General features: G+C 39.1%; 1 protein-coding gene across 3 annotated transcripts in view; it reads right to left on the reverse strand.

The window, feature by feature from the left end:
• Positions 1-25058, reverse strand: part of LOC118001946 (E3 ubiquitin-protein ligase parkin-like) — a 1266913-nt gene that overhangs the window by 388886 nt on the left and 852969 nt on the right. For all 3 annotated transcript variants that reach the window (XM_034992136.1, XM_034992135.1, XM_034992134.1), the window contains exon 7: positions 19657-19793. In XM_034992136.1, the coding sequence (XP_034848027.1) occupies positions 19657-19793 (137 nt within the window). The remainder of the gene's footprint in view (positions 1-19656; positions 19794-25058) is intronic.

Genomic DNA, 25058 nt, shown 5'->3' on the forward strand with positions numbered 1-25058 from the left:
TCTGCTCTAGTGTGGCAGCTATTAGATATATTTAAATCATTTTATGATCATCGGAAACTGAGTTTTAATCTTATATCATTTTAACTGATGTAAATTTGGATTTAAATAAGCACAGATGATCAGTGGCTACATGTTAGTTAGACTATGCAGATCAGCTATTCCGTTCACTATAGAGCCATGAAATCAATGCCTGAAAAAAAGGAACAGAATTCTACGAAGACTATGTTCTCAGTTGTTATGCTTTTGTTGTATATCTGCTATGTTCTAGACCATAATTGTTCTCAACCCTTTTGGCACCTAGAAATTCTATTACTATCTTCAAATGGAATTCTTTATTTATCCATCTCTTCATGCAACCTTCTAGAGAGGATTTGAGACATTAGATGAATATACACAACTACAATAAGATTAAACAAAGAAATGGGAGAGAACACGAAATAGCAAGAGACTACTAAGGACACAGATTTAGGACAGCATGCAAAAATACATTACCACAGAACATTATACTTGCTGAAGATATGCTTTGGAAGCTCTGATCTTTCTAGTGGTCAGAACAGAGGAAACATGGTAATCTCTAACAGTAATGTTACATGTGGCATAGAAAATATATGTGTAATTCAGGAGAATCAATGTTTTTCCTCGACTAAAATCCAAATATCTTTGTATCAAGTGAGTCATTTGACCAAGACATGTGACTTCAAGCTTTAAGCTTAAGAGCTAAGAGTTGTATTTCTGGCTCCAGGGGTTGGAGAAACAGAGGAAACTGGCTTATAGCAAGGGTGGAAGGAAGCAGATAGGTACGGGTGAAGTAGACACATGGAGACAAGAGTCTTTACCACATCGACCCCTGGGCAACAGGAGACATGCCACCCTTAATAATGTCCTCCTCCTCTCTTATGCCCACTTTGGTTGGTTCTGTTCCTGTCAACCACTAGAGTCTTAGTGTGGAGAGAAGTTTCTTCCATGAGTTGACACTGAGCTAGTGGGCATAATCCTCAAAGGCAGACCTACAGGAAGACAGTCTGTGTTTGTTTCTTGCATTGCCCTTCTCTGGGATCTGAGAGGCATAAGGCTACAGCAAACTCAGTAGGAGTGAATCCCACTTCATTAGCATTTGCCCTGGCTGCTTTCTTCCACACCAAGTGAAAAGTACACCCTTTTCCACATCGAATTGAATAGAAAATAATTTTCTGTTTACTTTTAGAATCCGTGATACTTTTCATGAGCATTTGCTAGCTACAATGTGAAGATCACTCTGCAACCACCAAATACAGCATCATTCACCACAAATGAATCTTAATAATAGGATAGAGAGAAAGTATTAAAACTTTATCCTTGTTTTTCATAAGTGTTTGGTTAGAATTCTCATCCATCTTATACTGAAGTAGAAACCTGAGCATTATCGTTCAGCACCTCCCTCTTCCCTTTCTTCCTACCGTGAGGTCCATCACCGCCCCCTGTCACATAGGACTTCCACATGACTGGCGTCCGTCCAATTCTTTCCAGGCCCAGTGGCATGAGGGCATCAGGGCCACTCAAGCAAGCTGGTGCTGAGTCTAGGCTGCAGTGCTCTACCTACCCCTTCCTGGCTTTCCCCTCCCACCTCACCCCTTTGTAATCGCCTTCCTTTCTCCAGCGGAAGTGGTTAAATACAAACCGGATCCTGCCATTTCTCTTGTTGGAAGCCTGGAGAGTTCTGACTTCTCCTCAGCGGTTTTAAAGAGACCAAAGTCTTCACTTCAAGCTCAGGGGCAGGCTGCCGTGGCCCCGCCAACTTTCTGGGCTCTTCTCACTGATCCAGTTACTCTGGTCTGCTTTCCATTCCTCAAACCTGATTTCTTCCCTCCTGTCTCTGCATTTGATTTCGGGATGTTCCCTTTGTCAGGACCCTTCTCCCTATCCTGCCCCACTTCCTCCACTTCTTCCACCTGTTATGGAAATCAGGAATTACTCAGCTGCATGTTTGATGGATGTCTGTAACTCCCACTGAACTGAGCTCCTCGAAGGGAGCAAACCTTATCTGTTCTGTGAGCTGTTGTTTCCCCCTTTGACTCAAACAGAGCCTAGAAAGTAGAAGATAGACTTCCTATAAAATGGCCATGATGATAAGATCTGCTTTATCTGGTATGCTAAGGGCAAACTTTATAACATGTATAGCCCTGATGTCTGCTTTTACTCAGCTGATACAAATGATATCTTATCATTCAATAAGATGCAACAGTTCAACATACTTCCCCAAAATGGGACCATGAATAATTTTTAATGACAATGAAAGCCCACTTCCAAGTTAAGGGGAAATTATTTTAAACTATTTGTATAACTTCTTGAAGACTACAGTAATTAAACTATCCATTTCTACATGAAATAAAAACAGCAAACTTAATAGGATATTTTGTGTAATATGAATAATTAATATTTAAAATTTAGAAATATATCTCCTTACAATGTAGTTAGAGTCTCATAAAGAAAATGTATTCTTAAAACAATAGCTAAATGTTTTCAATTCAAGGTACTTTGACTTAAACCCCCGGGCATCAAAATAACTCTGTAGTCTTTTCTAGAATATTACTTCCAACATTCTGAAACACATACTTTATTGGCATCTGAAAAGTAACTGCAAATGTTTCTCTTATGTTCAAAGTCCTTTTAAAAAAAGACTCTATTTATAAGCTCCGACAAATGTGCCTCCCACCACCTCACCGGGTTCCTTCACAAACACACAAATCACAATTATAAGCAATTTTGTAAAATGCATGCTATTTTCCCTGGAGAATGTCTTGGAGTGGTTAAATATGTGATGGGGTAATTTTCTGAAATGCTTATTATTTACCTGAGTCTCATTTCAGTCTCTCTGGTAAACAGAATATCCCTGCCAGTGGTTATTATCCCCCAAAAAGCTTCTGAAATTGTCTGTGATCCTCTAACTTTCCCCAAACACATCTTAGGACCTGGGGCGTAGATATGAAAAACAGAGCTACCTGTGCCGGCCTTCTTGAAATGACAAGGTGGGCTTCCATTTCCCGGAACGGGGGGTTTTCTGGATTTTAGGCACGGTGGAAAATGAGTAACAGGACTTTTAAACTTCTTCATGACTTAGATTGCATCTTACCTGGTTGCAAATCTCATTATCAGCTTTACAGCTGTTTTTCTACCTTGATTTATTGTTATTTTTGGATCAGAAAGAAGAATGGCAAAATTACAGCCTTGAGGTTTGCTTTTGGGAAATAAAGTTTGAATTTAGCTGTTGTTGATTTATACCCAGTGTGCTACACTTTGCATGTGTGTACAGTTAAGCACACTTTATAGGTAATTACTCCTTCTATCGATATGAGGCAGCTGTGCATACCCTAGAATAATACCCAGTTTTTGAAACAGTACCTTCTAAAGTGGTATATTAGGTAAATAAATTCTGATAATGGAGGTAGTATTTCATCCAACAAGATATCTTACTCCCTCTGAACCAACATCTTTTACTACTTGCCTAGTTATATATGGAACAATAAAAACTCACCAAGACCAGATTTAAGTAAAGTAAATAATAGAATGTAAATAGTCTCTAACTGAAATGACTTCAAATTAAAATAGGGAGTCAGAAATCCAAAGGGAAAAAATGATTTGAGTTGTTTTAGAGGCTGAAGCACCCAATTCTTTTATTTTTGGGTCCCACTAACAACATTCCATAACACAGTACTTTAACAGTAACAAACTCAGGTTTCCCCTCTATGTCAATGATACAGGGCAATAAAAATTTGGTCTTCGCCATTTTTAATTCTGTTATTTTAATTATTTTAATTCACAGTACAAAGCATGTAGTTCTTTTATTTTATTCTTCAAAAATATGCAATATAAAGAAAGCTAAACCATTTTAAACAGTCTCTGCTATGACTTGAAGTCTCAATAGACCCTTCATTCTGCCTGGTAAGTGCTGAAATAGGAACCTCAGTTAATGTAACAGGTACAACCTGTGAATATTGTCACTGTCCACATATTTCCTTCTATATAAAATAAGCCTCGATATGCTATATGGATAACCCCTCCCCATGGTTCCATGCAACTGATCTAAAGATACCACATAGAGACTGAGATGTTAGTGTATCTTGCATATCCATTAGCTGGTACTTACTGGTTTCACTGTTGGGGGTGGTGGTGGTGGTGGTGGTGTGTGTGTGTGTGTGTGTGTTTATTCTGAGTCTGTTACAGTTCGTGGAAATAAATAGCAACTCTTGGTTTAGGGGCCAACAGTCAAGGATAATAGCATTTTTGAGGTGGATGAGGTCCTGGAGCTGAAAGTAATTTCATGAATAAAAAGCGGACAGGAAAAATTAGTTTTGGAGTCAGGTAGACCCATGTTTCACTTTAGCTTCTAAGAGCCTTAACTTTCTTCCTTGCAAATTGGGATTGACCACATAGACTCATTCTGAAGCTTAAATAAGGTAACATATGCAAAAGGTTTGCCCAGTATCCAGCAGCTATTAAGTGATCTGACCAAATTAAGTAGGTGTTTAGTTAGTGGTAGAGTCAGGACGAGTCTTACGACTTCTAGTTCAGCACTATCTCTACAATAGCCATCTAATGTGAGAAACATAAGTTCACTCACGAATGCAACTTATTGTAGGTCCCAAAGAGTGAATTGCAAGCAAACTGTGACCATTTCCCTTATAAGAATCAGCATGGCAGAAACCATCACAGCCAAAGCTGTAAACAGTTAGCTAGTGCATTTCTGATAAACCTTTAAGAACACAACAAAGAATTTATCTATAAATCATAACACAACGGAGAAGTGAACACTGTTAGAAGTCACTAGTTTTTAGGCTACTAAAATATTTTAAATTATCTTTCTCTAGAGGTCACTGTATGTACGAATGATAGTTACAACATTTTCTGGCTTGTGGGATGGGAGTGAGGGGAGGTGGGAGCTCTTTGAACATGGTGCTGATGAGATGGCACTATGACACCCAGGTGTGAGTGGGGTGATAGCCCCATCGCAGGATATGGCTCCAGAGCTTCCATATTATTGGAATGGCATTCTCTGGTGATGGCATTCCTGAAAATGAAATGTACATATGAAATGTGTTTCGTATTGAGTCGTGTCAAAAATTTACATGTTTTATTAAACTTTTCTAAATGACTAGTTTCAAAGGATGGATGGATGGCTTTTTTTCTACTTTGTTCAAATCTAGTCTGTTTGATTAGGTGTTTTCTTTTTTTTCAGAGTAAGATGTGAGTTATATTTAAAAATCCTATCAACAGTTATTTAATTACATAGTATTTGAGTATATTTCCGGTCCTCGAAATTACTGAACACTAAGGTGGGTTCCTAAGGGAAGGTATGGTATTCCTTTGAAGGAATAAGGCTTAAAATGGGCTGATTTAAAAGAGGGCTGGACGCAAACAATGACTCATGGAACCAATGATGTACTGTATGGTGACTAACATAACATAATTAAAAAAACAATAAAAGAGGGCTGGATTTTACCTGTTTTGGATGCATCTGAAACAGGTTAAAACTGAAAATAGCAGAGTGTGTCTTGTGTAGTAGGAAATTATGGTTTTGTGAAAGGTTTTTAAATTACATCGATTTGTATATTTTATACATTTACATGGCCTCTTCAGATTACAAATTTTTGAGAAAGGAGTTAAAATTTATGCTAAAATCCTAGTGAAGGCAGCCTAAATTGATGCTATTGGTAAAGAGAAATAATAAAGGTAGCCTCATTAATGCAACTATTTATATTCCTACATATATCCACTTTATAAAAGAATAGTTTGAAAAATCTGGTTATATAGAATGAATCTAATTTAGGAATTTTAATTAGAACTATCAAGAACTTTTTAAGTATTTTTTTATATTTATGTAATATTTTATACTTCTATAATTTTAATTCCTGACTCACAGGAATTAATTATTTCCATTATTTGTTAATGTGCTAATGTAGAAAATGTCAAAAAAGAATGTTTTATTTTTGCTTTTTAGCCTTGAAACTTTAATTAAATCTAAGGTTCAGCTTCGGGTTTTCCTGTTATAATTTTAAGGATCTAGAATATATTCTGAAATTAGGGCCCAGGGTTGGTGGTGCCTGGGAAGTTATCATATATAGAATACCTATTGTGTATCAGGAACTGTGCCAGTCCTTTTTATACACAATCTCACTTAGTTCTCTCTGGGTTCAGACTTACTTTCATTTTAAATGAGAAAATAGTTCAGTATCTCGTAAGAAAATCTGGAATAGGATAAGCACCATCTGACTACAAAGGCAGTATCTGGCCCATGATTCCTGAATCATGGGTATGCAACTGAGTCTACCACTCAGAAGCTGAATGACCAACTCTCCAAAGGAAGACCTTTTTGACAGAGACTGCCAAGTGTCTACCTAAATTCTCTCCGTCCCCTAGGCATTTATCCAGATTTCATTTCTTAAGCTCCCTTGCAGCACATAAAGCCGAATGGCTGTGTCCTAGCCAATGGAATGAAGAGATATGTGCCATATCCAGAAGGGGGCTTATGAGAGAGATGTCTGTCTTAACTTATTATTTCTTTCCCCTCTGCCAGCTGGACCCTGGATGTGGGGATCAGTGTGACCATGAAGACAATGATAAATTCCAATGGGGTAGCAGAGCCAAAGGATGGAAACAGCACTTTGAAGAAAACCACTCACCCACCTGAAAACTGCCCCCACCCCAGGCACAAACCAAGCTACATTTGTGTGTGAGCCATTATATTTTGAGTTCTGTTGGTTACGGCACTTCAGTCTACAATATCTAGAAAAACTTTTTTCAGAGGCTCTGATTCATGACACTCCATCTGGGACAACCAAAGACTGAGACAGGGCTGCAAACAACACCATCTCCACCTCAAAGAAGATTATTGTGTATTTACTTTTACAAAAGATGGAAAAGTTCAGCGGATCCTCTCCTAAAATGTTTGTTACTGAGTCCAGATTTTAAAATTAGATAATTGGCAGAAAGTTCCCATTATTCCTTAGGTATACAAGTGTTGATAGTGGGAAGCCAGCCAATGCCAAGTAGGGGTGGAGGTGAGGCTGGAGAAGGAGGGGGGAGAACAAGATACACCTTCAGGAACACCCCATAGTTAAACCACTGTGGAGCAGAACTTATATACAGGGTTCATGTTTGATAGAACTTCTCTAAATTTGGGGATGCCAAGTACTTGAAAACTATTTCAGAATCTAGAGTGGGGCTGTGATGGACTAAAATTGTGTCCCTCAAACTTTCACGTTGAAAGCCTCAGTACCTCAGAATGTGACAGTATTTGGAGAAGGGCCTTCAACAGGTAACTTAGTTATGGTGAAGCCATGAGGGTGGGTCTCATTAGAGTAATGTTCCCACAGGAAGAGGAGATTAGAACACAGAGAGAGACACCAGGGCTGCACATGACCCCCGTAAGACGACCATGTGAAAGGGCAGCAGGAGGGCAGTCATCCGCGAGCCACGAAGGAAACCAAACCTTCTGGTGGCCTCCAGAACTTTGAGAAAGTAAGTTTCTGTCACTTAAGTTGCCCAGTAGGTGGTATTTTTTTTTTTGGCAGCCCTAGCAAACCTTTACAGTAGCCAATTTCAAAAGCTCTGTTACTTGTGAACCACAAGAAAGAGCCCTTCCTGGCAGAGGGAGGGGAGGTCAGACAACGTAACTGCTTCCTGAAGCATGTTCCTAGTTTCCACTCCTTTTCACTGCTTTTCATAGTTTCCTTCTGTAAATACACAAGTCCGAGATAAGAGATTTCAAGTAAAGGCTTGTCAAGCAGACAACATAAGAAATACCAACTTTCCCAGGCACCTGGGTGGCTCAGTCAGTTGAGAGTCTTACTCTTCATTTTGGCTCAGGTCACGATCTTGGGCTCCACACTGGGCATGAGGCCTGCTTAAGATTCTTTCTCTGCCTCGCTCCTTTCTTTCAAATAAATAAAATCTTAAAAAAAAGAAATATTAATTTTCCACACTCTGAGATAGTAGAACATATAAGATGCCCTGGAAGGTATTCAGATTTTACTGGAAATATGTGACATAATTTCTTGGTCCAGATATTATATATTTATTTCCATCTTGACATTAGAATATTAAACCACTCCTCCTCTTTGCTAAATGGGTATGCATTTAAAACACTAAATTGTTTCACTGTCCTGCTTAGGAACCAAATGATTTCAACTCTCATGAATATGTAAATCAACCCCTCTAAGCACATTATTAATTATTTCAAAGATAGTTGGAGGTCACCAGCTCATAGCAATTTCTATGCATGAGGTCTCATTAATACAAGACATCACACAGTAAGGAAGAATAAAGTTTTATAACAGTTACTTCATGCGTGTGTGTGTGTGTGTGTGTGCAAAGTAGCCTACAGAACTGAACACAGCACCAGGGGACACTAAGGCTAGCACTGTGGATGATGATGGAGAGGGGGCAAGTCACAAAGGAAAACAACAGCTGTCTGAATCAGGAACCACAGACTCAAAATCCAAAGAAATTTCTGTCTCAAATAGACTTAAGTTTTCTTGACCAAGAGGGCCACAAATGACCCTGATTTCTTCAGAATGAAACTGTGGCTTGAAGAGTACCCTTCTCACTTCCTGAGACACTAGAGAGCACACAGAGTCTGGTCCCTGCATCCATGACACTAGACACTGCTGGGAGCCTCTTTGGCAGCTCTCATCCGCTTTCTTGGTGGTTCTCAGCAACCGAAAGGCTCTGATCTAAACCGCGGGACAGCTGGGCTACAACCGCCAAAAACTGTGATGCAGGGCTGTTGACAGTGGTACACGGAATTACTGACAAAGGACAAGATTTAACAGAGCGAGCTGTGTTTTTTACAATTCTTAATATGGAGAGAAGACTCTTATTCTCACCAAATTGCGATAAAATTGATCCTACTCGCCCAAGTAACTCTTCAGGGTCCCCGTTATTATTTACTTTTATAGCTCTGATTGCGAACTCAGAATTTATCTGGTGAAAAAGAGAATAAAAAACTGCTCACAGGGGATAGCAACTGAGATAAGGAAGATAAACATAAACACAGCCACTATCTAGTGTGGTTAACAAAATATATATAACAAAGAGAAGAATGAAAATCCTGAATATTGGAACACTCGGCACATGTATTCAGGGTTTTCTGACGAGGGGTATAACTGAAATTTAGATGCTTCTGGTGAAGGAAATTTGGCAAAACCTTTCAAGCATCCACTTGAAAGTTAAAAGTAGGCAATTATCTGTCATTTTTAGGGATGTGTGTCCATAGGGGGTGACGCTATGAGGAAAAGCAAGGAAATGAGTAGATGAGAGAAGTCAAGATAATAGTTGCATCTCTCCTGGGCAGGAGAGAGGAGGTTGTGACAGGGGAGGATACCTCAAGGCTTCTGGGATGCTGGTGGTACTAGTTTTCTTGATCTGGGAGGTGGTCCCAGAGGTTCCCTATAATCGTGGAAATCTATAACAATACAAATGGGGGTAAGCACTGTTGTGTATGCATAAGATGCCTCACAATAATTTAAGAATACATCAAGTCATTTAAACTGATATACTTAAAAGTCAATTAATATTCTATTGACATGATTATAATCCTTTGAGCCTCAGAAGAGCATCCTCTGGACTAATAATGCCAAGTGCACAGACTCAAAAGTTGGACTGACTGCCAATATGGCCAGGGAGAGGGATTTGGATCATACCTTTTAATAAAAAGAAGAAGAAAGCCTAAAGACAGCTGTTTTGAACAACTCTTGTCACTATCTTAAGCACTTACAGTCATTTTTCTAGAACTCTTTGGATAAATAATAAATTTGTACTTAAAAATAGTTTGCTTTTACCCCTATAAAACAAAGGTAGAATGCTCTTCTTAACAGTGCGAGGTGGAAGTAGGTGGAAAGAAATTATTTTTGCTTTCTCTGCTGGCTATTGAAAGCATTCCCACCTTACTTCTGTTTTCTAAAATGTTATTTTATTTTTAACCACTTAATAAGATGCAAGAGAAGATGAAAGGCAGCTTGGAAAGTAAAAACCCAAGCAAAGTAAGAATCAAGGGCATAGTTTCCTTGGACATGGGGTTCCTCCTAAAGATAAAGGAAGCAATCCTGCTGGTGCCATTTCCAGTCGGTGTATAGAATCCCTTCATCTGTATAACACCAAAGACATATGCATCAAACAAATGCAGAAGTCCATTGTCCTCGGTGAAGTAGGCATTTCCAAGGTCAAAGAGAAGACACTGCCTGCTGATCTAGCTAGAGTGAGCTCTTGAACACCATCAATTCCGTCTACAGCTCTTTTTCTGGTCCTTATCCATAGACCAGTCACTCCTTAAAATAAAGCTACCTAGACTGAGTGTTATTCCTGTTGCAGGAGGGGAGAGGAAAGCGGAAGAAAAAATCGTTCAGTAATTGTACATTTCACCATACTCTCTACCAGCATTAGAGACTGCTATGTGTTGGCAGTCCTGTTTGCTTTTCCTTCTGGGCACTCAGCCAGACCATGTTCCCCCATTCCCCTACATGCACGCGTGCACACACACACACACACACACACACACACACACACCCCTCATGTGCTCAGGTGGGGCTGTGGGGTCCAGTTCTGGTAGAAGGAACGTGGAAAGAGATGATGTGCTCCATCTCCAGACCTGGTCTCTACAAACTCCAGCATGATGCTCACCCCCTCTCTGCCTCTGCCAGCTGGCCTGGATGAAGAGGATCCAGTGGGGATTCAGAAGCCTCTGGGGATGACAGAAGCACTAGATGGCAGAACTCAGAATCTGAGTCGTGGAATGATGCCATGGGGCAGAGGTGTCAGAGCTAACCCACCCTGGATCAGGACATGAGTGGCAACAAACCTTGATTCTGTGATTTCAGTGTTGCTTTAAAAAAGTTATACTACGGGGGTGCCTGGGTGGCTCAGTCGTTGGGCATCTGCCTTCGGCTCAGGTCATGATCCTGGGGTCCTGGGATCAAGCCCCACATCGGGCTCCCTGCTCAGTGGGAAGCCTGCTTCTCCCTCTCCCACTCCCCCTGCTTGTCTTCCCTCTCTCGCTGTGTCTCTCTCTGTCAAATAAATAAATAAAATCTTAAAAAAAAAAAAAGTTATACTACGATCCTGACTTTAATACATCCAGATCAAAGGAAAACTGTCAAAATGGCTAAATTGCTAACCCCCCACCAAAAAAAAAAAAAAAAAACACACAAAAAAAACTGATCAGAAGTTTGGCATTAATCTCAGAAAATTAGTAAACTTGATTTAATTTCAATTAATTTTGAGGCAGAAAGAAGATCAGGTTTGGATTGCCAGCTTGTCAGCTTCCTAAATCCTGGTGCTGCCATTTTCATGGTATCTATCACAATTACTCAAGATCTAGGAGCTAGGAAGAGAATAAGCTATAGATTTCAGAGTTAGACATAGAATATGTGTGTAAATAGGTTTCTATGGAGCTTATTGCTATTTTAAAGCTCATATTATAGATTGCCAAGTTGCTTTTTAGAAATAGATGATTTTATATTTTTACCTGTTCTGAATGTGTGTCCATCCCACATTATATTTTATGCTTTAAATCAGCAATTATTTAGTAACTATGTTAAGCTTTTAGTGTGTATTGATTTTGTGCATATCTTCTTTGGTGACCCATCTTTTAATTTATTTCCCTACTTTTCAATGTGGTTTTAGGAATTATGTTGACTTGATTATTTGTATTTGGAAGAGTAATGCTCAAAAGCCAAAAAAATTATTTTGGGTTTATGATTAGCTCCCTCAACAGCTGTCCAGAAACCAGTCTTCTTGACTGTGTAGGCATCAAGAAGGGCTCTGTATCTCAAAAGGACCAGGACTATCTGCCTTGTGCTTAATGTTGCCCACAAAGATGCTAAGGACCCTAATAGACTGCAGTTGGTGAGCGGACATATTAGGTAGAAAGGAAATGTCATTCTAAGTTATATGAAAATTGGAATTTTACAAAATGTGATCTGGGAAGAGAAGAGTAAATAAAACAAAAATGCAAACCACTGAGGACAGAGGAGGGGATGCACCTGGATGGGACCAGTGGCCATGGCAATGGCATGTCACAGAAAAAGGAGGAACTATTCCCTTGGATACCCCAAGGCTACAGGAAATTTGTGTTGCCAGGGCTTATAATGGACTAGAAGTAAATCCGTTCTACATAGTCTTCATCATATAATTCTAGAGCAGCATTCTAAAATAAATCAACCTAAATTAATGAAGCTCCAACAAATTGTGTGAGTGACAGTCTTAAGGGCACATACAGACAGTGCTTTGGGATTTCAGAATAATTTCTAGATGGAATTCTCATTATAGCAGGTACAGAAAAAAGACAGCAAATATTTCAAAATAATGATGAAGTTTCTCCCAAAGCCCGTAGCTTCATGCAAGAGTTTCTCAGAGGCTCTGGAAATAGGCCATTTTGGCTGTGTTTGCTGATCTTATTTTCAACTCCAACAACGTTTACTGAAAAACCTACACTGGCTAGCAAATCAAATCGCTCATGGGCAAAATAGGCAAGGGCAGAGGGAGTAATTTTGTACTTATTAATGCTACAGTCTCTCACTGAAAATACCATATTGCTTGTAGAATGCTTGCCCCCACAGTAGTCCCAAATTCTTAAACCTGGGGTCTCTAACAAATACTGGGGGCCATCTCAGAGGTTCTTTTAATTGGTCCGAGGCATGGCCTGGGCATCAGGATTTTTTTACAACTTCCATCTTACTGAAAATGTACATCCAGGGTTGAGAACCACTGCCTAGAGAGAAGCAAGGTGGGAGAGTAGAGAGAATGTGGAGCTTTGGAGTCCACCACAGCTGCATGGAAACCTTGGCTCTATTCTTCCCGTGGTCCTGGGCACTTTTGTATTAAGGCTTTACTTCTTCCTCTGTGAAATTAGAACAGTTCTTACTTTCAAGTTTACTGTTGGTTTAAATATGGAGAAAGTGCTAGAAAATTAGATACTCTTTTGACGTTCTTTTCCATAGAACTTCCAAAAGTCTAGTACTTTAACTGTGGAATATAGGCTTCTCTATTCATATAGTGATTAAGAACACACATTCTAAGAACACACGTTCATATAGTGATTAAGAACTAGTTGGCACTGATCACCAGCTCTGTGATTTGTTAGCTGTAATATCCTGTGTACTTTAATTAGCTCCTGTGAGCCTCAAGTGCTTCAGCTATAAAAGTAGAATGACAACATCCATTCCAGTGGATCTTTGGGGGATTAAATGGATGTATATACGTAAGCACTCGGAGTGGTGCCTTATGGACAGTAAGTACCTGGTAACAGCCCTAATCATTACTTACTTTTTACTCTCAGGGAAATACAATTTGGCACCCCATTCTTACAAAGTGTAACAAAATTTCTGGTCAAATGAGAAGCTCACACAAAGGTATCAGGGTTTGTACCTGAAAGGGTTTTAAGCCAGTTTTAATTGTTCAACATCAAAATTATGACAATGAAAAAGGATGGTTCATTGCTTACCATCCATACCTTGAATGATGTATATATCTGAAATTGAGTTTTGAAGGGGTTTAGTTTAATGATCTTGAAAGAGGCTTGAAAGACTAGATTATAGGAAAAAAAAGAACACTTATGATTTGGTGGTGAGAGGTATTAGACATTTATATAGAAATGGTGAATTTACACAAACACCGTTTAGCAAGACGTTGGGTATGTGGGTCATTTAGCAATAGAAATAAATGCTCTATCTAGCCTTTTTTGTGGCTTCCACAGGGCCATTGTAGTTTGAAAAACAGTTTGCTAATTCTACTTATAGCTTCTATTCTTTTATGTAAGGTTTGTAGTCCCAGAAAGCTGATGTCATTTTTTTTTCCCCCTCATAATGTCACCATTCAAATATGAGGGAATGGTTTGTTTCCCAGGCTCTGGAGCTAGTGATAGATTTGGGGGAGAGGCTGTTTTGTATGGACTGGTGGAGGGTAAGGTTAAACAGCTGCATTGAACTCAAGGAGTAGAAGAGCATCTTCAACAGTGCTATGCATGAGATTTGGACACCTATTTCCTGTTAGTTTTGAAAAGTATCCATTTCATCTTAGCAGGTGAATCCACTCTAGTTGGTGAGCATCAAAAAGTCCTTTGGCCTGTGCCAAAGTAGGAACACAATCACCAAGCAAATTCAAATACGTATTTACTGATGAATCTGCCCATTTATAATTTCATGCAGACCCTTGAGGTCAGAAAAGTCAAGGAGTGACTTAAAGCTGTGGATTCCAGTGCCAGAGTAACCTCTTGTGGTTATAGATTAACTCTGTCTTTGAAAGGAAGTGGTGGCTTTAGGAATACAATGCCCCTTGATTATCTAAATAAATCTTGCTTTAATTTTCTCCGAAAAACTGTAATCCAAAAATGGCTAGTAGCCACCACGGGGGTCTGAAACCATTTGGCTGGACATTTAAACTGCCATGGTGGAAAGATAAATGGACAACTCTTCAGAGAAATCAACAATATTCAGTCAGGCCAAACCAATGGACAATAAAAGAATACACACACACACACACAAGCTAAGCTTCCAAAACACTTCTAATCCTTCAAAAACCAAAGATAAAGATAATACTGGGGCCTTTGAGATCCAGACTTTCTATAGAAGACTGCTGACGTCAGGCAAGAGCCGTCAAGGACATGTTCTACTGAACCATGATCAATGTGACCAGCAAACACACCTTCTTTGCTGAATGGATCTGGCATAGAATGTGAGTCTTGCTGGAGTAATAACAAGCTGACTTTGCAATACAGTTTTAGTTCCATTAAGGAATTAGCCAGTATTTTTGCTTTTTATACATAGTATTAAGTTTTATTTATAAGATTTACAGACATTGATATAACCTTTTATCCCCACTGATATAACACTTTAATTAACCCCACCATGAAAGAAGACTGTGCCATGGAAATAGTATGAGTTCAATCATCTTGTTCCTGATAGTCTGCTATTTCTATCTATAGCTTGAAAAGCCTTGATTTTCTATTTCTATTTCTGTTTTTTTTTCTAGTTTATTTTTATGTGTCTTGTTCTATGCTCCATGAATCAAGGCAAAGTCACATAAGCCAGATATATGGGTAGGTGAATAATGCTTGGTAAATGGTTGCTTTATGTATTGAATTATAGTAAACACCAACCTACAGTTAAAGAATGCTTGAGTATATGTTCCTCTATGAATACACATATATATGCACAAATAAATTTCATATACTGTCTGTAGGAACACATGCTTACAGAACAACCAAAATAACAAAAACCAATATTCATTATGTGCTTACTGTCTTCAGCATTCAACACAAAGGCACTTTATATGGCATTATTTTAATTCACCCACATAACAATGTATAAATAGGTGCTATTGTACTGTCTCCATTTTACCTTAAAACGAAACCAAGACCTATGAAGGATAAGTAACTTGCCCTTTATTACAAAGCGGGTGAATCTCAGAGCCAGGATTTGAACTCAGCTTCTCTGATTCTCTGTGTATACCCCAGGATATGTACAAAATTATTCATTGGTTTATGGGGAGGTAACATTAGAGCTAACATAGGTTTTATTTAAAATATGGGGCACCTGGATGGCCCAGTCGGTTAGCAGCCAACTCTGGATTTCTGCTCAGGTCTGATCTCAGGGTGGTGAGATCAAGCCCTGCATCATCAGGCTCTGCGCTCAGCGGGGAGTCGGAGCCTGCTTGAAATTCCCTCCCTCTCCTTCTGCCCCTCCCCCTTCTTCTGTGCACACTCTGTCTCTAGAATAAATAAATATATATTAAAAAATAAAATAAAAAATAAAATATGAAAAAATTAGTCTTCTGAGATCAGACGAGATCGGGCACGTTCAGGGTGGGATGGCAAAGGCTTAATGTACAGGCTGATATCGGAACTTACTGGACCCTGGTATGCATATCAGATACATTACATAATAAACTGCAAAGGGGGCAGCTTGAGGGGGCAGTGGGAGTCTTAAAACACAGTCTCTTAGAGAGTCTCTGGTGAGAAAGGATTCGAGACAATCCAGTTTGTTTTTTACAAAATAAAAAAATTCTGTAATAACATTTGAAAGCCTCTTTTCACATAATATGAGGAATACTTCTAATTTGGGCCACAGTTAAAAAACGGCTAAATAATACATGACAATATTGTGACAAACTGAATTGTATTTTTTATAAACACCTTTGAAGATATATATTAAAACACTGTTGAAGATTTAAAGAAACAACTATCAAAATGAATTATACAGTGTAGAAAGCTTACTACACGGTTGAAAGTCAGTAGGTTATTTTTAACTCATCTCAGCTTGTGGTTATTTGCTACATTCTTTTTTCCTGGTTTCCAAAGTTTATTAAAAATCAAGGAATAGAAAAACTTTACATGAAAATATGTCAGTTTTAGTTTCCATGTATTGCACACTTACACACAGATACACACATATACAGACACACACACAAATCAAGATGATATTGTTTAGCTCATCCTGTAGTGCATGACCGCAGTGGTGGCCAGGCCAATTCACTCGGGTCACCATGACGGGGATGGACCATGGCACCTGTGTCTGTGAACTGAGCTTTAAAAATTGCACACCCCAGGACACTCGCCCCATGGTGTTTCCTTAATTTAGGGTGACAGTCACCATTGATAATGTGTGGAGGTTAGCACAGGCCTATATATCAGTTTTTATAAATATTTCTTGATCAACAGATTCACAATTTAAGTATCTTTAAATATTTTTTAAATATTTAAATATTTCTTTAAATATTTCCATCACCAGGAACTGCAGACAACAATGGGCTACTCTATTCTGGATAGATTCTCTTTTAATAACCAAATACACAAATATGCAGCTTTCTCCTTCTTGTCATTAAATATTAAAAGAAAGAGGTGTCAGGGAAGATAAGTTCTTGGTAGCAAGTGGCATTCTAAACAATTAAAGCAAGGTTTTATGGAGGATTATGTTTAAATAACCAGCAATGAAGTAGGTACAGTCACAAAGAGTATTTAAAAGGATTCCAAAGAAAAAATAAAAGGTAGCAAGAATCACAAGAAAAGCCTGGAACAACCTGTTATACTAGAAAGCTTGGCTAATGTGTACAAGGGGAGTCACTATACTTTTTTTTTTTTGTATGTTTGAAATTTCCTAGAATTCAAAAGGTTTAAAATTTAAAAATAAGTGAGAAATAAACTGATTTTTAAAAGTGCCCTGAGTATAAAGAGAAGATATGAAAATGGATATTTAGAAATGTTTCCATGTTATATGGTTTTGCGAAAAAGAGAGTTTATCAGTACAAAATTACCACATGAAAAACATTAAAAACAGAATCTTTCAAGCTGCAAGTAAATGTTTCACTAACTTTTGAATGCTTTTTTTTTTTAAAGATTTTATTTATTTATTTGAGAGAGAGAGAATGAGAGAGAGCACATGAGAGGGGGGAGGGTCAGAGGGAGAAGCAGACTCCCCGCCGAGCAGGGAGCCCGATGTGGGACTCGATCCAGGGACTCCAGGATCATGACCTGAGCTGAAGGCAGTCTCTTAACCAACTAAGCCACCCAGGCGCCCCTTGAATGCTTTTGTTAAAAATATAAAAGCACAATATCATCCAGTGAGTTTTCCTTAACAATATATTGACACATATACTACGTGAATCTTAATTAAAAACATTGCATTATTGGCATATGCAGTTGAAAAATGAGTGTCATAATTTACAAAGTCAACCATGCAATTAGCTTCTTCCATTTGGAAATGTGAAATAATTTTGAGGTGTATTTTTCAGCTTTGATCAACATTAAAACTAAGTATTACAAATAAGTATTGCAATAAATTAAACTTAAAACCTGACCACTGAATCAAGGAACCACATAGTTTCAAATCACAATTCTCAACAGTGAAGCATATTTACTCACGCTGCACTCATTAAATATATATATTTATAATAAGGTAGGGACCCCCATCGCACTCCATATATAAAAAAATAATTCAAAATGTATCAATGACCTAAGCATAAGAGCTAGTTAGAGGAAAACATGGGGGTAATTCTTCATGACCTTGAGTTTGGCAACACATTCTTACCTTTGATACCAAAAACACAAGCAATAAAAGAAAAAAATGGATAAATTGGACCTCATCAAAATTAAAAACCTTTGTGTATCAAAGGACATTATCATGAAAGTAAAAAGACAACCTATAGAATAGGAAAAGTGTTTGCAAATCACATACCTGACAAGTGTCTAGTATCCAGAATACATAAAGAATTCTTACAACTCAACAACAACAAGATAAACAACCCAATTAAAAAACGGGCAAAGGACCTGAAGAGATATTTCTCCAAACAGATTTGCAAATGGAAAATAAGCATATGAGAAAATACTCCACATCATTGGTCATTAAGGAAATGCAGATCAAAACCACAATGATATGCTACTTCAGACTTAATAGGATGGCTATTAAAAACCAAACAGAACAAAACAGGAAAATAACAAGTGTTGGAGAGGATATAGAGAAATAAAAAGCCTTATAAGTTACTGGTAGGAATGCAAAATGGTGCGGCAGCTATGGAAAATAATTTGGTAGTTCCTTGCAAGGTTAAACATAGAATTATCGTATGACCCAGCAACTGCACTCCTAGGTACACATCTAATAGAAATGAAAACATACATCTCCACAGAAACAAGTACACAAATGTTTACAGCAGCATTATTCATAAGAGCCAAAAGTTGGAAACAACACAAATGTCCACTGGCGAATAAACGGATAAGCAGATTGTGGTATGTCTCTATAGTGGAATATTATTCAGTCATAAAAAGGCATGAAGGTACAGGCCATGACTTGGATGAACTTCAAAAAAATTATGTGAAGTGAAACAAGGAGGACACAAAAGGTCACAAAATATATGATTCCTTTTATAGGAAGGATCTAGAATTGATAAATCCATAGAGGCAGACCCTAGTGGTTTCCAGGAGATGGCGGCAAGGAGAAATTGGGAGTGACTATTAATGAAGGTGGGGTAATGAACTTTTTCTGGGGTAATGACAGTTTTGAAACTAAATAGAGGTGATGGTCATTGCATAACATTGTGAAAGCATGAAATTCCACTGAATTGTACACTTTAAATGGTTAGTGGTGTGTTATATAAATTTCACCTCAATTAAAAAAACACACGTAACAATAGCAGTATAATACAAATAAAGAATATTGTGCAATGTTAAAAGATAAAGTAATTTTAAATATTAAATATTTCAGCTTTATCTTCTTTCATTTCTTTTTAAATATATATTCTTTCATATACATGTGTATGTGCTCAAAATTTTTAGAGACTAAGGTAACAATTTAGAAATCTGGATAGTGCTACTCTAGATCCAGGGTAATCTATAACTTGCAGGGTGAATCCATAGACATATTTAGTGTGCATTGGCCTGAATAATATTTTAAAATTTGTTTTCCATACTTTTGTGCACGTGATGCATTTTCTAGTCCAACATAATTCCTTCATACCTTAGGGTTTTATATTTTTTGTGATCCAAACATTGTTTCTTTCTCAACAGGGATCAAATAGGTATTTGACTTTTCAACCCTTCAGCCAGGGATTGAATTTATCTGAGATGGTTTTGCATCAACAATTCTTCTGTTCTTAATCAGCATTAAAAATGGAGTAAAAAAAAAGTGCCAGACTTACCCACACAGGGCAGGGAGTAGCCAAGCTGAGGGTCATGGATAAACTGCCGGTCATTAAGTCTTGTCACACAGTATAAGTAGAAACAGTCTAAGCAAATCACGTGGCGGTGGTTGCACTGAAAAACCAGGACAGGGCTCCTGCACAGAAAAAGAAAGACATTTCCTCTAGTACTTCTAAGGGTGGAAAGGCATCAGGTGCTTTAGGACACTTTGTAATCATGTTGGGTTGAGTAGGGCATGCCTTGTGTAAAGACCTGCACCGCTCAGCATTGAGCACATATCCATCAAAGCTACATCTTAAAAATTGGATGCACTTCACTATCTAAAACATTGATTTTCCTAAATTTATATTTTTATATTAACATATTTACCAATCAGCTGTTTAAACCCGAGCTCAGATATAACCTCTTTGTCGAAGTCTTCTAGAAGCCTCATAATTTGCAATTAACCCACGAATCACCCCATACATTTACATATATTTTTACTGATCCATAATGACATCATAGTATTGGTATGTTTCTCCTCTTACAGACTATGATCTCTTTGAAAGTAGATACTGTGCTTACTTTACATTGATATTCTTGTAGTACCAGGCATTGTAAGGTTTTAAATAAATGTTCCTTGAATTTAATTTTAATGACATATAAAATCTGAACTTCCCTAAAGCCATAAGAAAAACTACTGTTGTACCAAAATAGGTATGTTGAACACTCATATTTCATTGGCAAGCGGAAGAGTAGAATTCCGAAATAAAAATTATCTAGCAGATTATTTTCTGTAAGATTTTGTCTATTGTGTTACTCCTTCCAAATATCCAATTTATTAAATTATTAGAGCTTACTAATAAATTGACATATATAAGTTCTAAAAATTTTATATTCCCTTAAAATGCTTTATAGGAAAAAAAAAATCCCCCAAATAACCATGTATTTTTGCTAGCAAATGAACCACATGATTTTATGACCCAAAAAAAGGAGACAAACTGAATATATTAATTTCACATCAGCCCCAAGGGCACTTTAATAGTAAGAAAATCATTGGAGCTTATCTAGATAAACTTATTCTCTGTATAATGAAACAAAATACAAAATATGTTTTTATTTCATACATGATTCTTAAGAGATAGAAGAGCTCTTTAAAAGCCCTCCCCCAGAAAAAAAAGAAACTGATATTGAACGTTAATAGTAGTAGAATACAATTGCTTAACAATTAAAAGGTTTTCAAAATTCTGCTTTCCCACTCATTTCAAAGCAATATCTAATATAAAACGAAACGAAAAAAAAATAACTTGGTATTTTAATGGCACAGGTCTATAGGGTAATGGTCAATTTAAGTTGAGCAAGAGTGTCCCTAAATGTTTTTATGCGCTTGTTTCTCATCTCTGAACCCACTGAAGTCCTTTCAGGGCCATCATTCCCATTTCCAGAGCCTTTTTCAATTAGGCATTGACTGTGTTCTGAACTTTCAACCCTTCCCTTCTAATAATGTTCTGCTTGAAGACGATAAAATATAACGCTGTCCCATTTCTATCCCAAGTCACACACACACACACACACACACACACACACACACGCAAGGGCACCCATACCTTATTCACTCTGGGTGACCCTACCAAACTGCCGTATTCTACCTTCTCCTCAAAGCTAAGTTCTGCGAAATATATTCTCCATTCTGGTTTTAGCAACATGGTCGACTAAGCCTTTAGAGATCTCTAATCTGCTATCAACACAGGGAAACACTGGAGAAAATATTAGAACATTTATAAAAATGTTCTTATATGTAACAAGGTTAAAAAGAAAGCTTAGCAATTACCTTGCAGAAGAAATAGAAAGAAAACTTAGAAAGCCAAAGCAGTCAGCCCATGAACTACGGCCACCGTGTCCCAGAGAGACATGAAGGACATGGCGTGTGCAGCCACTGGCCCAGCAGGCATGTTCTTTCATGTTTGGACAACGCTGCACGTTTGTGGTTTGGCCCCTCAGTTAAAATATGGTCCGGAAGAACCTTAGGCCATGGAGACAACCCACAGAACGTCAGTTGTTCTACTCTACTGATGACATCCCTCTATTTAGAACAGATTAGAAAGAAATGGTAATTATGCGAGAGGCCACGGTGTGAGGGTAGCCTATGCAGATCCAGGGGCCCCCACATTAGGAAAGGTTTGAGAGGCCCAAGGTTTGGGTCATGGAGGGACGCACTCAACAAAGTAAAGGACACCGTAGTCCATCTGCCCTCCCTCCACTACACACACACACACACACACACACAGATACAGCAGCACAAGGCAATCACAGGCCCTGTGGAAACACAGGCTCTGGTTCCCACAGAGTGAAGCACATCCTCGTGGGGACACAGGAGTCGTCCTACTGAACATTTCGCAGCAGCCTCACCAGTTCACTTCCGCCTCCTTGAACTGAGATCTAGGTGGGAGGGCAAACTGGCCAAGCTGACAGGACTACTTGATCGTAATCATCGGGATGGCAAGAGTGGCTGCCGCACGCGGGAGCGGGGAGAATTCACGTGGCATCTGGCTGGTCCACGGGGACATCTCGTGGCGCTCCCCTCTGGAATTTTAATGGCAAATGGACAAGGCAGCAGTGAAGGCAGCATTGAGAAGTGCATGGTGACCAGGACCTGAGAGCCCTTATGATTTACCCGTTGCAGCAGCTAACACCAGTGACCCTTATTATTACAAAAATTACTAGACATCAAAAGGGCTTTAGAGCAAGTTTACCTGGAATAAAAAGTGGGTGAAATGAAAAGCAGGTAATAGCAGTTTACCAAAAAGCCAGAAGTAAAGGGCACTGGGCCCAAGAGATAAAAATGTGTTCAGCACTGGAAGTAAGGACAGAGGATCACATTAAGTCCCTTGAAGGAGGGCTCCTTCCTAGACACAGGGTACGTAGTGCAACCATGAGAAGCTAGAGTGTCAGTGACAGGAGAAACCACATGCTTGTTTCTACACGTCCGCTTTGGAAAAGAAAGAAACTTAAAAGCCTTGCCGGGAGTTGCAAGTATAGATAAGTCACTCGGGAATTCTCACCATCCATCACTATCCATATGCAGTGAATTTAAATATACACACACAGACTGAGATATGCAGAGATATAAAATAAACATGTAGAAAAAATATGTATGTTGATGATACACAGATATGTTACACATATAGATGTAGCTAGTATGTGCATATATTCACATAGAATTATCAGTCTGTTGGATTTCTTGGAACAGTTTTGAGATAAGATTGCTCATCTGTTATTAAGAATATTTAGAGTATTTAGGAGAAAGGTGACGGATAAGCATGATAGCCAGAAAAACATTATTGGATTAATCATCTGAATCATCTGAGAAAATGAGTGAGAATTATTTTATGGTTGGAGGGACCACATAATTAACTTCCTAAGCACTAGGTAAGAGGAAGGCAGGAAAAACTAGGATTTATGATCACTGCTTTGGGTTGGGTACCTTGCTAGGAGCTTCACAGACGTTTTTCCATTGCAGCCTCCTAAAATAAAGTGCCTCTGCTCTGCCCACGTCCTGTTCCTCACTCTGCCTCCAACTGACTTCTGGTTCTTTAACTCCTGGGCTCTTACTCCTTGTCACCCATTCTTCAGTATCATACTAGCCTTCATATTCAAATCAAAATTCCAAATTGCTGGGTCCAGTTCAAGACAAGACCTCTAAGGGACTTGCCCTGGAGCTCAATTCCTCACTGGTTTTTCTCCTTTCTTTATTTCCTCCTCCACAGAGTCTTTCCTAATGTGCTTCAGATACTGCCCTCCCTTCTATTCCGAGTGTTTCAGAAATGGCTCTCGTAGCTCTCAGCATCAAATGAAAAGTCTTGAAGCGACAGAGGCAATACTCGATTAACACTTTCATGACCCACGTCTCACCATATTCGGCAGTGAGCACATGACAATTACCTAATCAACAGTCACTGACCACACCAGTGGCTCAAGGAACAAAATGTTCTTATTTCACAATTTCTCTGCTCCCATCCTTATATTTTTTACTCAGTTACTCACTGAGCATCCACTTGGGCTAAAGTAGGCACTTAATAAACACATGTGGACTACAGCAGCATTGTTAAGTGCTGTAAGCATTGGGAAAAACACAACACTGTCGGAGGCCACAGTCTGGGGACACAACATGTGTGTGGAACCGGTATTAAAAGGAGGCCTATGTAGTCATCAAACTCTGGTGCCACAGAAAGTTAGGACAGCACAGAAGTATGCATCAAGGTTAGGGAACCTGAGCTGAATTTAAGGGGATGGAGGATCAACACGGGGTCCCTGGAGACAAATGTGGTTTCTGGGCAGGGCAGGAAACACAGACGTGAGAAAGAATTCTTGGAACGGAAAAGCTATCAGTTCAGCTGCCTGAGAGGGTATATCAGGAAAAGAGAAGAGATGGAAAGGTTTGGGGACAGTTGCAGGGTGACGTGAGGAAACAGGCCTCTAGGTCATGGGATTCACTGAGGTTTCTAAGGATGGGAAGGGAGTGATGTTTTAGGAAGTTTAATTCTGAGGCACATGTGGAGGAGAACAAGCTGGAAGGTGTAGGAACTATTTGGAGGTCATTTTAATAACTCAGGCATGAGTTACTAAACTAAGGAAGCAGACTGCGGTGTGCAGGTGGTTCTAGAAATGGACAAGGAGTGATGTTTCTGAGGAAAACCTGCCAGGACTCCTCTTCTCTTGGGTCTTCATTCCTCCCGACTTTCCTCTGTGCCCTTTGCTCAAATTATATATAAATGTTAATTGATCAATCTAGAAGACGGTTTTACCCCAGTGGGCCAGGCTACAGAGCAGTTAATCAAAGGTTAAATAAAGTTCTCAGTCATATGGAAAAGGAATTATAAATGCTGTACTTGACATTACTGAAGAGTTTTCTTATTTTTTAAGATCAACAACTTTTATTATAATTCAGGTATCTCAGAGAAACCGTTATGTAGTGAACAGGGTAATATGAAAAGATATTTCAAAACTGCAGGTTTGAACATGTTGCTCTGGTTCCATCTGGAACAGGCTCTCCTCCATCAGGCACAGCAACTGCCCTTGTCCGAAGCCTTCCCACAGATGCAGCCCTGGGCACACCTGACTCCACCGACGGGCAGCAGGCCTGGCAGCTCTTCTTGCAGGAGGTACAATGGCACTCTCTGCATTTCCAGGAGTTGGGGCAGGTGCAGGAGTCAGGGCAGGTGCTTGGGAGCCGGACAAGTGCAGTGGCTAGGGCAGGTGCAGGAGCTGGGGCAGGTGTGGGAGCCAGGGCAGGTGCGGCAGCCAGGGCAGGTGCTTGGGAGCCAGGGTAGGTGTAGGAGCTGGGGCAGGTGCTTGGGAGCCAGGGCAGGTGCAGAAGCCAGGGCAGGTGCAGGAGCAGGGGCAGGTGCTTGGGAGCCAGGGT

This window comes from Mirounga leonina, unplaced genomic scaffold (genome assembly GCF_011800145.1).
Source record: "Mirounga leonina isolate KUSES-001 unplaced genomic scaffold, KU_Mleo_1.0 Mir_55, whole genome shotgun sequence".
NCBI classification, from domain to species: domain Eukaryota; kingdom Metazoa; phylum Chordata; class Mammalia; order Carnivora; family Phocidae; genus Mirounga; species Mirounga leonina.